Below are 12,486 nucleotides of genomic sequence, written 5' to 3'. Positions count from 1 at the left end.
ACGGGAGAGCCCGGAGAAGCACCGGATGGCGGCAGGAGGGGGGGGATGTCCCCTCCCGCCGCCTGTAAGAACGATCAAGCGGCGGAACCGCCGCTATGATCGTTCTTATGCTGCGCAGAATCGCCGGCAGAACAAAAGGATATCTGGATGATGCCTCTAGCTGCAGGCATCATTCAGATATCCACCCGCAAAGCCCAGGACGTCATTTGACGTCCACCCAGGATGGGAGATCCCATCTGTGGACGTCAAATGACAATGGGCGGGTATTGAAGTGGTTAAAATTGGTTTTCCTGCTATATTTCCCACACCTCGTTTTTTGACACTGCTTGGGGACGTCCCACTTGTCAAGATTTAAGGAGCTGTGTCCGTCCATGGACGATAAGAGAAAATAGGATTTTTTGTACTCACCGTAAAATCCTTTTCTCTGAAGTCCATGGACAGACACAGCTCCCACCCCTCCTTTTTAGGTTTGTACTGCTTGTTACGAACTGAGTTCGGGTTATGTCTGGAGTGCCCGCCCCCTGGGCGGGGCTGTTAAACTCTGTTAATGTAACATGTATTTAACTATTTAACATGTTTCTGCCTAGTCCTCTCCTGTAAACAGGGAACATAACCCACTTGTCAAGATTTAAGGAGCTGTGTCTGTCCATGGACTTCAGAGAAAAGGATTTTACGGTAAGTACAAAAAATCCTATTTTTTTCATCTGTCCTTGAACGTTCATTACGGACATGTAGGCTGCATGTCCGTAACTGACATTCATGGACAGATACAACAATTATGGATTTTACAAACTGTTCGTAAATGTATTGAAAGTTGGCAACCCTGTTCATGAGTATCAGCCAATGTATGAACAGTTATAAATTTTCAATTTTTTTTTTTTTTTGCTATTGTTGATGTTTTTCTAATCTATACTGTTTAATATTAAAACGTTTTGTTACTGTTATAGATATTAAAAAGTTTTGTTATACATATTAAAACCTGTTGTTATACTGTTATAAATATTAAAAAGTTTATTTTCTAAATTTTTGATATGTTTGTGTGCTAAATTTTGTAATATTTATTCCACGGTATGTTTTTTTTAATATAAAAATACTTACCTAGGTGCATGCAGCATCGCACCGATGCTACATCTGTCCACTGACGCTTCTTAACACAGACCTGAGTCAACAAACATCGTCGATGGCTCGCTTCTCTCCTCTCCACGAGCTGAGAGCTGCTACTCCTCGCTCATTGGAGCGCTGAGATGTGGAGGGGCAGAGAGGCGGCTTTCTGATAGGCTGGGACTGCCATCATTAAAGACAGCTGCACTCATTTGAAAAATATGGTAAGATGGCGCACGATTACACAACAACACATACACAATAATGGTCGATAGGATAATATTATATGGTCCATAAAATAATAAAATAAATAAAAGGCACTAAACGTTAAAAGTCCAATGTCCAATATAAATCCAGTGAATAGTCCAAATACATGTAAATGCACTAGAGGCAGCAGCCCTGAAGCAGAAGCAAGCTCTGGAATATATTGGCGCATCTGGTTTCCTGCTCCCCGTGGCTCCCAGCAACACTGGACTTCCATCTCATCCAGCTCTCCTGTCTGCCGAGGATTGTGTATCGGGACCAGGGATCGCTGACCATCCGTAGTGACATCGGGCCGGCACTACCACCTATATGCCCTGTACATCTCATGTTTTGTGAGTAGCCATTTGGCTGTCTGTGACATACATCCCTATTAAATTTTCTATTTACTGCACTTAGATTGGCGCATCTCTCCCTTTTTTTACAAAGCTGCAAAGGTCTGGCAGAGGCGGTGCCTGAGCATGTTGTGTGATGTCATGGTGCAAGGGAGCAGATAACAACAAAACCTGGGGAATGCCCAGGGAAAAACCAAGCCTACTTACCGACCAGTTCGCAAACAACCAATTAACCTGTCTAACAGTATGCGTTAAAAAAGGGGGTTTTGTCCGCATGCATTTGCAAACTCATGCGTGAGCCACAGAGCCGCGCCAAGGCACCCTGTAATCTGTGGTCCTAACACTAAACAATGAATGTCCCCACAATGGAGGCACATGCATTCTAATGAATAGATAGGGGCAGGTGGACTGAAGGGGAGCCACCCCTCCTTAAAGGTGCAGGAGCACACCAAACACCCAGCATGTAGCACAATGGCTGCAAAGGTGTTGGTGTGCTGCTGGACCAATACAAGCACCACGGGTGAAACATAAACGTGTCCACCGCCCCATCTATAACTGGCCATAGCAGTAAGTAGCATTGGAAGGCTAAAGCAGATAACAACAAAACCTGGGGAATGCCCAGGGAAAAACCAAGCCTACTTACCGACCAGTTCGCAGAACAACCAATTCCAACCAAGGGAGCCGAGCTGAGCGGACAGATCCTTGTCTGTGGGACAGGAGCAAGGCAAGCTAGGAGCAGGACTGTCAGTGCTGTTTGGACTGGAGTGGACTAAAGGGACCACTTGACATAAAGAGAGACTGTCACTGTGACTCAAAAGGGGATGTTTCATGTCAGTGATCTGTGCTGCTGCACACACTCATCAGTGTCACTGTGAGAGTCAATTTCATGTGTGTGTGTGCTGCCCATTCTAAATTCTTGCCATATACAGAAAATAAAATAAGAAATGTTTTCTGCCTTAATGTCCAATTTTAATCATATTGCTAATTACATATTGTACTTGTTTGTAGCCTAAATACTGAAATTTGCACTTAAAACTGTAATTTTATAACTTTTGGAAATGGCAGTAAAAACTTGGCTGTGCCAGTAAATTTTGGGTGCCGCCTCGGTAAATTTCAATCTGGTAGGTTGGCAACACTGCTTAGTACCTAGTAGATTCTAATCTGTCATGCAATCGGAACTTTAACTACCAAGTGGCAATCGGAAGCCTAACCTGGCTGTACCTGTGCTGGTTATTGAGCCCTGAGATAAAACTAGCTAGAATCACAGACCAGAAGGGGCTGTGTTAACCAAAAATATATATATATATATATATATATATATATATATATATATATATATATATATATATATATATATATATATATATTCTTCTCCCTTCAAAGTGTAGATAATGCTAGCTTTGTGATTGGTGTTAGTGGTAGAGGGCACTAGTGAGTTAATTAAACAACTGTCAATCAACAAGTGGTAATTTTAAACCATATGCAACCTGATAGATTTAATAAAGTGCTCTGTGCAAAGTAATAACATATACAACAATGTACAAATCATAAATTAATACAGCGATTTAAAGTCCATAGGTTCTTCTGTGATATTTTCAAAGCTCAACACCATCACCATTTACAGACACTTGGCAATTGCACCCGATGTGTGGGATTAAATTTCCTACTCACCAGAAGACCTTGACCTCTTTAACTAAAAAGAAGGTAGCAATGGACTCTTGTTTGTGATTCTTTAAACTTGCTTCTGTGGTAGCTGGAGATGAACCAGGGTATCTTTCAAACTGCAATCTCCTCTCCACCGAGGTAACCCATCAAAAATAAGATGGAGAAAGTGCCATAGTGTAAAACCATTTATTGAAAAATATCATGCATAACAAATGTCAATTGGCTGCTTACATTTAAAAGTGCCTTCTCCAGACACTGAGGACACTTGCGTGTAGTACTTTGGCAGGGATTGTAGGCTGCCCTGGACTCATGGGCTAGCGTGCGTTGCACCGCCGCAGTACGATAAACCGGAAGTGACGTGACCGGATTGCGCCTCAATGTACTTTTCGTCTTACGACATCAGAAGAAAGCGATTTTGGTCACTAGGCAGATTACATTAAATAGCTTGGTTGTGCGATGGGATTGGTGGTGTTTTTACTCTCCGTCTACCTCATCACTTAGACCAGTGGTCTCCAAACTGCAGCCCGGGGGCCAGATGTGGCCCTTTGCTTGATTTTATTCGGCCCTTGGGGTGCTTTTTTATTCATTGGCACCAATGATGGGGCAGAATTCCTCCCAATGACACCAATGATGGGGCAGAATTTCTCCCAATGAAGGGGCAGAATTCCTCCCAATGATGGGGCAGAATTCCTTCCAATGATAGGGCAGAATTCCTCCCAATGACACCAATGATGGGGCAGAATTTCTCACAATGATGGGGCAGAATTCCTCCCAATGATGGGGCAGAATTCCTCCCAATGATGGGGCAGAATTCCTCCCAATGATAGGGCAGAATTCTTCCCAATGACACCAATGATGGGGCAGAATTCCTCCCAATGATGGGGCAGAATTCCTCCCAATGATGTGGCAGAATTCCTCCCAATGATGTGGCAGAATTCCTCCCAATGATGTGGCAGAATTCCTCCCAATGATAGGGCAGAATTCCTCCCAGTGATGGGGCAGAATTCCTCCCAGTGATGGGGCAGAATTCCTCCCAATGACACCAATGATGGGGCAGAATTCCTCCCAATGATGGGGCAGAATTCCTCCCAATGATGGGGCAGAATTCTTTCCAACGATGGGGCAGAATTCCTCCCAATGATAGGGCAGAATTCCTCCCAATGACACCAATGATGGGACAGAATTCCTCCCAATGATGGGACAGAATTCCTCCCAATGATGGGGCAGAATTCCTCCCAATGATGGGGCAGAATTCCTCCCAATGATGGGGCAGAATTCCTCCCAATGATAGGGCAGAATTCCTCCCAATGACACCAATGATGGGGTAGAATTCCTCCCAATGATGGGGCAGAATTCCTCCCAGTGATGGGGCAGAATTTCTCCTAGTGATGGGGCAGAATTTCTCCCAATGACACCAATGATGGGGTCCAATGACACCAATGATGGGAGATTTTGTACTCCTGATGGCCACAGTCCGGCCCCCTTAAAGTCTGGAGGACAGTAATCCGGCCCTTTGTTTAGAAAGTTTGGAGATCCCTGACTTGGACCATAGGATGTCCCCTTTTCATTATACAGGCAAAGAGTGACTACAACCTAGCATTACTAAAAACAAAAGTGTTGATACTCATCACGTTCTGACATTGCTGGATATCTGAACACATAAAAATAAAATAATAGGAGAGTATATATAAATGAAAAAAATAATAAAATAAATACAAATAAATAAAATTTAAATATAAATCCAAAAGCTTGTAAAAATTTACAATATAATAATGAAAACAAATACATAGGCCCGGATTCACGTAGAGCGGCGTACATTTGTGCTGGCGTAGCGCACCTCATATGCGCTACGCCGACGTAACATTGAGAGGCAAGAACAGTATTCACAAAGCACTCGCTCCCAACGTTGCGCCGGCATAACGTAAATTGTCTGGCGTAAGCCCGCCTAATTCAAAGTAGGAAGGAAGTGGGTGTGATCCATTTAAATCAAGCTTGACCCCATGCAAATGATGGGCCGAACGGCGCATGCGTGCAAATGCTCAGAATCACGTCAAATTTACTCCCTAAGATACATCGGCTTAATGCCTACGACGTGAACGTAACCTACGCCCAGCCCCATTCACGTACGACTTACGTAAACGACGTAAAATACGACGGCTGTTCTGTCGTCCATACTTTTGCATGAGATGCACCTCCTATAGGTGGAATAACTTTATGCCGGACGTACGCCTTACGTAAACGGCGTATACTACTGCAACGGGCGCAAGTACGTTCATGAATCGGCGTATCTCGGTCATTTGCATATTCGACGCGTAAATCAATGGAAGCGCCCCTTGCGGCCAGCGTAAATATGCGCCCAGGCTCCGACGGCGTAGAAAACTTACGTTGGTCGGATGGAGCCAAATTTCAGGCTTATCTTGTCTTAAGAATCAGGCGCATAGATACGACGGCACATCTGTGCACTTATGCGGTGTATATAAAGATACGTCGGTGTAAGTGCTTTAAGAATCCGGGCCATAGAGTGTAATCAACGCAGTTCTTTTGCTGCACCATACTGTACTCCATGTTGTATAGGAGTAGTATTCCCATGGTTACTACCTATATTCCCTAATAAACAGGTTCACCTACTAATATACTGAAAGGAGACCACTACACACATACAGTAGCGCAGACCTATCTGGCACTGTGCATGTGAGATTATAACAATAAGACAGAGATGCGACTGTCACAGAAATACTTGCCTAATAGTCTCTGCTTCTGATCAGGGTGAAATACGGCAGCTCCTGTGTGCATTAAGTCTAGTGGCTCCATTCTGTTTCTGGTTCTTGGAATCTCCCTTTTGTAAAGATATCACAGTCCTCCAATCAGGATTTCTGACCCAGCTAGCAGGGTCAGGAAGCTGAAGTGCCTATCTATAACTAACTCTGTGGTAAAAGCAGCTAGGTTATTTACAAACAGAAACAGTAGAGGACAGGAAATCCCTTCACTAGCAATGGTGGCGATTGTAAGGTTGCTGGTTCAACTAGACCCGGGTTTTAAGGACAATCTGGATGTATGGAAGCTCCCCAATGCATTAGTAGTGAAAAACATCCACACTCACACATGATATGTCCACACTAGCTTTATTTTCTAAATGCGTACTTGTTCATAATCAAATCATACAAGAAGGGAACGCCCTTGTCCCAGCCAATCATATCTAAGTTATTAGGTTATACAAGTAATATTCGTCACAATTATACATCGTGTGTAAAATCTAACAATCTGTATTCCGGGCGCCTGACTGATCTTGGTTTCTACTGCAGCTTATTTAATGTTATGCTCTTTGACTAGGACATAATAATATTGCCAAGGTTACTGGCTTCTCCTAGAAGCTCAAGGATACATTTTCATACAAGCATTAATCACTATGGGGGAACTCTAACAAGCCTTATAATGCATTATTAGTATAGGGTAACTATAGCCTATCAATGCATTGATATCTATGAGGGAACTCTAGCCTTTCAGCGATCATGGCTGTTAGTGTTAGTAACCGCCACTGACCTGTGTGAGGTATTAAAAGAAACAAATATTTTGATCTATGCTATTATCTGTATATGTTTACTGCTAATTACTCTGATATGTTACTGAGGATATATTTTATCTTATGTATCTGTCTTATGTCTGTAGCAACCACCATCAGCAAGTAGAACACAGGACAGAACCACTCCAATGAGTTCCAGTCAGGGTAAGATTGCATTGGGTCTTTTGAAGACTGAAAGCCAAGCTTCAAGAGGAAGTAAGCCCTCTTTTAAAAAAAATAATAAAACACCCTGCAAGGCAAAGGCATAATGAGCTAGTATGCATAGCATACTAGCTCATTATGAAGTACTTACCTGAGATCAAAAGCCCCCGCAGCGGTGCTCGGTCACCTCCTCCATCGGCATCATCTCTGCACGAGTCAATTCCGCATATGACTGTCCGGAGCCGCGATGACATCACTCCCGCACATGCGCGCGGGTGCCGCCACTAACGCCATAATCGCCGTTAGTAACGACACGCTCAGTGCGCCTGCGCGCCATTGTCTGCAGGGCATGCGCTGTAGACATCGGTGACTTTCTTTTGAAAATATCTTCTAAACCGTGTAGGTTTAGGAGATATTTGTTGCACCTACAGGTAAGCATTAATCTAGGCTTATCTGTAGGTTAAAGTGGTCTGTAAGGGTTTACAACCACTTTCAGTGGTGCTGTTTATCTACATTTTACAAAATGGCAGAGTTGGCCAACAAATCGGCATCTCTTATTCATGAAGTGTAAACAAACCCTTTTATTTTAGGTCCCCAACCACATGAACACTATGGGGTTGATTTACTAAAGAAAAAAAGACTGTGCACTATGCAAGAGCAGTTGCTTCAGAGCTTAGTAAATGAGCAGGACCTCTGCAGACTTCGATCATCCAATCATGTGCAAGCAAAAATGCTGTTTTTTTTTTTTTCCCTTGCATGTGATTGGGTATTCCTTGCAAAGTGAAGCCTAACCTCACTTACTAAGCTCTGGAGCAACTGCACTTGCAGAGGGCAACTGCAGTATGCAAAGTGCACAGTCTATTTGCCTTTAGTAAATCAACCCCTATATCCTTTAACCACTTAAGGACCGGACCAATATGCTGCTAAATGACCCAAGGGGTTTTTACAATTCGGCACTGCGTCGCTTTAACAGAAAATTGCGTGGTCGTGCGACGTGGCTCCCAAACAAAATTGGCGTCCTTTTTTCCCCACAAATAGAGCTTTCTTTTGGTGGTATTTGATCACCTCTGCGGTTTTTATTTTTTGCGCTATAAACAAAAATAGAGCGACAATTTTGAAAACAATGCAATATTTTTTACTTTTTGCTATAATAAATATCCCCCAAAAACATATATAAAATTTTTTTTTCCCTCAGTTTAGGCCGATACGTATTCTTCTACCTATTTTTGGTAAAAAAAATCGCAATAAGCGTTTATCGATTGGTTAGCGCAAAATGTATAGCGTTTACAAAATAGGGGATAGTTTTTTTTTTTTACTACTAATGGCGGCGATCAGTGATTTTTTTCGTGGCTGCGACATTATGGCGGACACTTCGGACAATTTTGACACATTTTTGGGACCATTGTCATTTTCACAGCAAAAAATGCATTTAAATTGCATTGTTTATTGTGAAAATGACAGTTGCCGTTTGGGAGTTAACCACAGGGGGCGCTGTAGGAGTTAGGGTTCACCTAGTGTGTGTTTACAACTGTAGGGGGTGTGGCTGTAGGACTGACGTCATCGATCGGGTCTCCCTATAAAAGGGATCACTTGATCGATGCAGCTGCCACAGTGAAGCACGGGGAAGCCTTGTTTACATACGGCTCTCCCCGTTCTTCAGCTCCGGGGAGCGATCGCGATGGGGCGGCTATAAACAAATAGCCGCGCTGTCGTCCCGGATCGCTCCCCGCGGGAATCCGACCGCCGCATGTAGCGGGGGGGGGGGGGTCCCGATCGGACCCACGTCTAGGCAGGGACGTACAGTTACGCCAATGTGCCTGTACGCGCCATTCTGCCGACGTACATATACATGCGGCGGTCTGGAAGTGGTTAATGCAGAAGTGTATTTTTGTAGCATGTTGCCATGGTAATTTGGTGGAATTGTTTTTACATCACTTCACTTCCTGCTGTGAGTGTGGAAACCTTGCCATAGCAAGCAAGAGCTAAGATAGCTCTTACTTTAGCACTGCTGTAACAGAACACTGCTATAGTAATTTACTGCTAGCTGGCTACTAGTGATGGACATTGATCAGATTCCAATGACTCTCAAAATCATGTAAAAAAGGTACTTTTAAGTTTCATGTTTTAGGCCGGGTTCACACTGGTCAAATGCTCCGACTTTGGGAGCTCATGTCGCATGACGTGTGAAAATCAATGTTTCCCTATGGGAGCCGTCCTAACTGGTCCGACACATGTCGGACCGACTTTGAAAATGCTCCCTGTACTACTTTAGTCCGACTTTGATCCTACTTCAGCCCATTGAATATCATTAAAGTTGGATCAAAGTCAGAACGCGGTCTTGCATGCTCCGACTTTGGCATGCGACTTGTGTTCTGTTGATCTTGAGGGGGAACTCCCACGCCAAATTTAAAATAAAAATCCGGCATGGGTTCCCCCTCCAAGAGCATACCAGGCCCTTGGGTCTGGTATGGATTTAAAGGGGAACCCCTACGCCGAAAAAAACGGCATGGGGGTCCCCCAAAATCCATACCAAACCCATATCCGAGCATGCAGCCCAGCCGGTCAGGAAAGGGGGTGGGAACGAGCGAGCGCCCCCCCTCCTGAACCGTACCAGGCCACATGCCCTCAACATGGGGGGGGTGGGTGCTTTGGGGCAGGGGGGAGCCCTGCGGCCCCCCACCCCAAAGCACCCTGTCCCCATGTTGATGAGGACAAGGGCCTCTTCCCGACAACCCTGGCCGTTGGTTGTTGGGGTCTGCGGGCGGGGGTCTTATCGGAATCTGGGAGCCCCCTTTAATAAGGGGGCCTCAGATCCCTGCCCCCACCCTATGTGAATGAGTATGGGGTACATTGTACCCCTACCCATTCACCTGGAGGAAAAGTGTCAAGAAAAAAAAACACACTACACAGGTTTTTAAAGTAATTTATTAGGCAGCTCCGGGGGGTCTTTTTCAGACTTTGGGGGTCTCTTCCGACTCTCCAGCCCCTTCTCTCGCTCTCTGATGCCCTCTCTGCGCTCTCCGGTGCTTTCTGCCTTCTGTCGGGCTCCTCCGCTATCTTCTTCCAGCTCTTTTACTAGTGGTGGCCCGGTCTTCCCCGTCGTCTTCTTCTCTCTTCTCTTGTACCGATATTGACACAACGCTCTCTCCCGCTGTAATGCCGTGAGCGCGGTGCGCAATGATTTATATAGGCGTGGTCACCAGGAGATGTCACCCGGTGACCCCACCTCTTATGACGTCACAGTCCTAGGGCATGATGGGACTGTGACATCAGAAGAGACCAAGCCCCATGCCTATATAAATCATTACGCGCAGTGCACACAGCATTACAGCGAGAGAGAGCGTTGTGTCAACAACAGGACAAGAGAAGAGGGAAGAAGGCGACGAGGAAGACCAGCCCACCGCTAGTAAAAGAGCTGGAAGAAGATAGCGGAGGAGCCCGACAGAAGGCAAAAAGCACCGGAGAGCGCGGGGAAGGCACCGGAGAGCACGAGAAGAGACTAGAGAGTTGGAAGAGGACCCCCGAAGTCGGAAGAAGACCCCCCGGAGCTGCCTAATAAATTACTTTAAAAACCTGTGTAGTGTGTTTTTTTTTCTTGACACTTTTTCTCCACTTTTCCTCCAGGTGAATGGGTAGGGGTACAATGTACCCCATACTCATTCACATAGGGTGGGGGGCCGGGATCTGGGGGCCCCCTTATTATTTCGATAAGCCCCCCACCCACAGACCCCAACAACCAACGGCCAGGGCTGTCGGGAAGAGGCCCTTGCCCTCATCAACATGGGGACAGGGTGCTTTGGGGTGGGGGGGGGGGCGCAAGGCGCTCGCTCGTCCCCATCCCCTTTCTTGACCGACCAGGCTGCGTGCTCGGATAAGGGTCTGGTATGGATTTTGGGGACCCCCATGCCATTTTTTCAGTGTAGGGGTTCCCCTTTAAATCCATACCAGACCCAAGGGCCTGGTATGCTCTTGTAGGGGGAACCCATGATGGTTTTTTGTTTAAAATTTGGCGTGGGAGTTCCCCCTCAAGATTCATACCAAACACAGTGCCTGGCATTGGCAGGGATCCAAGTCGGATCCCCCGTTCATTGAAAGTCGGACATATGTCGGCTTCAAGTCGCAGGGCACAGTCGGATCCAAAGTAGGAAGAGTGTCGTGTCGCACTAGTGTGAACCCGGCCTTAGTCCAATTATTTGGCATTGTACCACTAAATAGCTGCAAATACACAGACATTATAATAGACACAACATAAAGACAATAAGCAAATAAAAAGAGCAGAAATCAATTAGCTTTTTTTGACACCTTTTAATTTTTAGGTTCTCCTATGTCTGGTCACAGCATGTCCTATAGGTAAGTGACTATTTAAAAACAAACTGCAAGCTAAACTACTTTGTTATGTAAAGTGTTACTAAACCCCGGACCCTGCATTCACTATATCTGGTCTCTCACAGTACACAGAATATGGAGATGCAATTATTTTAGTAAATATAAACTGCTAAATACCTTTTCTCATCAGCAGTATATACTGTATCAGTCTTGTGACTTCTATCAGTGTCTGGTTAAAGCTTGCAGGAGTTTTCATTTTACTCTAACTGTCCTATGAGGCTGCATGACCCCTGACCCTGTGTCTGGACAGTGCAGATCACATGCACCCTCCCCCAAAAAAACTCTAGCAATACACATCAAATTGATGTGCAGAGTGTCCCCAAGGCTTTGTACTGTCAGGAGATGGATTGAGGACTGTGGGAGAAGAGGCAGATCAGAGAAGACAGGATCAAACAGCCTTTTTACACAATGCACAATTTACATAGTGAAAGATGCTCTGAAGCCCACACACGATCGTTTTTAATGACATTTAAAAAAAATGTCATTTTTTACAACCCGAAAAACGGTCGTGTGTACGCGGCATCAGAGGTTTTTTTAAGTGTTGTGATGTATTTTGCATGTAGTTTATTGCACATGCAATAAAAAACAAAAATCTGTGTATATGTGTTAAAAAGTATGCAAAAATAATGCTTAAAATTTAACACATATGGAATTATTTTTAAAATACAGTGTATTTTTATGGTAACGACTCTAACAATCTCAGGTATTTGCATGAAAGTATATGTATAGCCAAAACTTTTTTTAATTTTGGACAGAGTAGGGAAGGGTAATGCCGCATACACACGATCGGTTCGTCTGATGAAAACAGTCTGATGGACCGTTTTCATCAGACGAAACGAGCGTGTGTTGGCCCCATCGTTTTTTCCCATAGGTGAAAAAACTTAGAACCTGTTTTAAAATTATCTGATGGTTAAAAAACTGATAGAAAGAAACGATCGTCTGTGGGGAAATTCATCGGTTAAAAATCAACGCATGCTCAGAATCAAGTCGACGCATGCTCGGAAGCATTGAACTTAA

The 12,486-nt window shown here is 44.6% G+C and overlaps 1 protein-coding gene across 1 annotated transcript in view; it reads left to right on the top strand.

Annotated features, from left to right (window-relative positions):
• RNF212B (ring finger protein 212B) overlaps positions 1 to 12,486 on the top strand; it is a 277,775-nt gene that overhangs the window by 132,547 nt on the left and 132,742 nt on the right. The window contains exons 8-9 of the mRNA XM_040354528.1: positions 7,029 to 7,086; positions 11,400 to 11,433. Of these exons, the coding sequence (XP_040210462.1) occupies positions 7,029 to 7,086; positions 11,400 to 11,433 (92 nt within the window). The remainder of the gene's footprint in view (positions 1 to 7,028; positions 7,087 to 11,399; positions 11,434 to 12,486) is intronic.

This window comes from Rana temporaria, chromosome 1 (genome assembly GCF_905171775.1).
Source record: "Rana temporaria chromosome 1, aRanTem1.1, whole genome shotgun sequence".
Lineage (NCBI taxonomy): Eukaryota > Metazoa > Chordata > Amphibia > Anura > Ranidae > Rana > Rana temporaria.
Note: the sequence above shows the minus strand (reverse complement) of the source record. Positions and strands in the feature narration are given on the sequence as shown.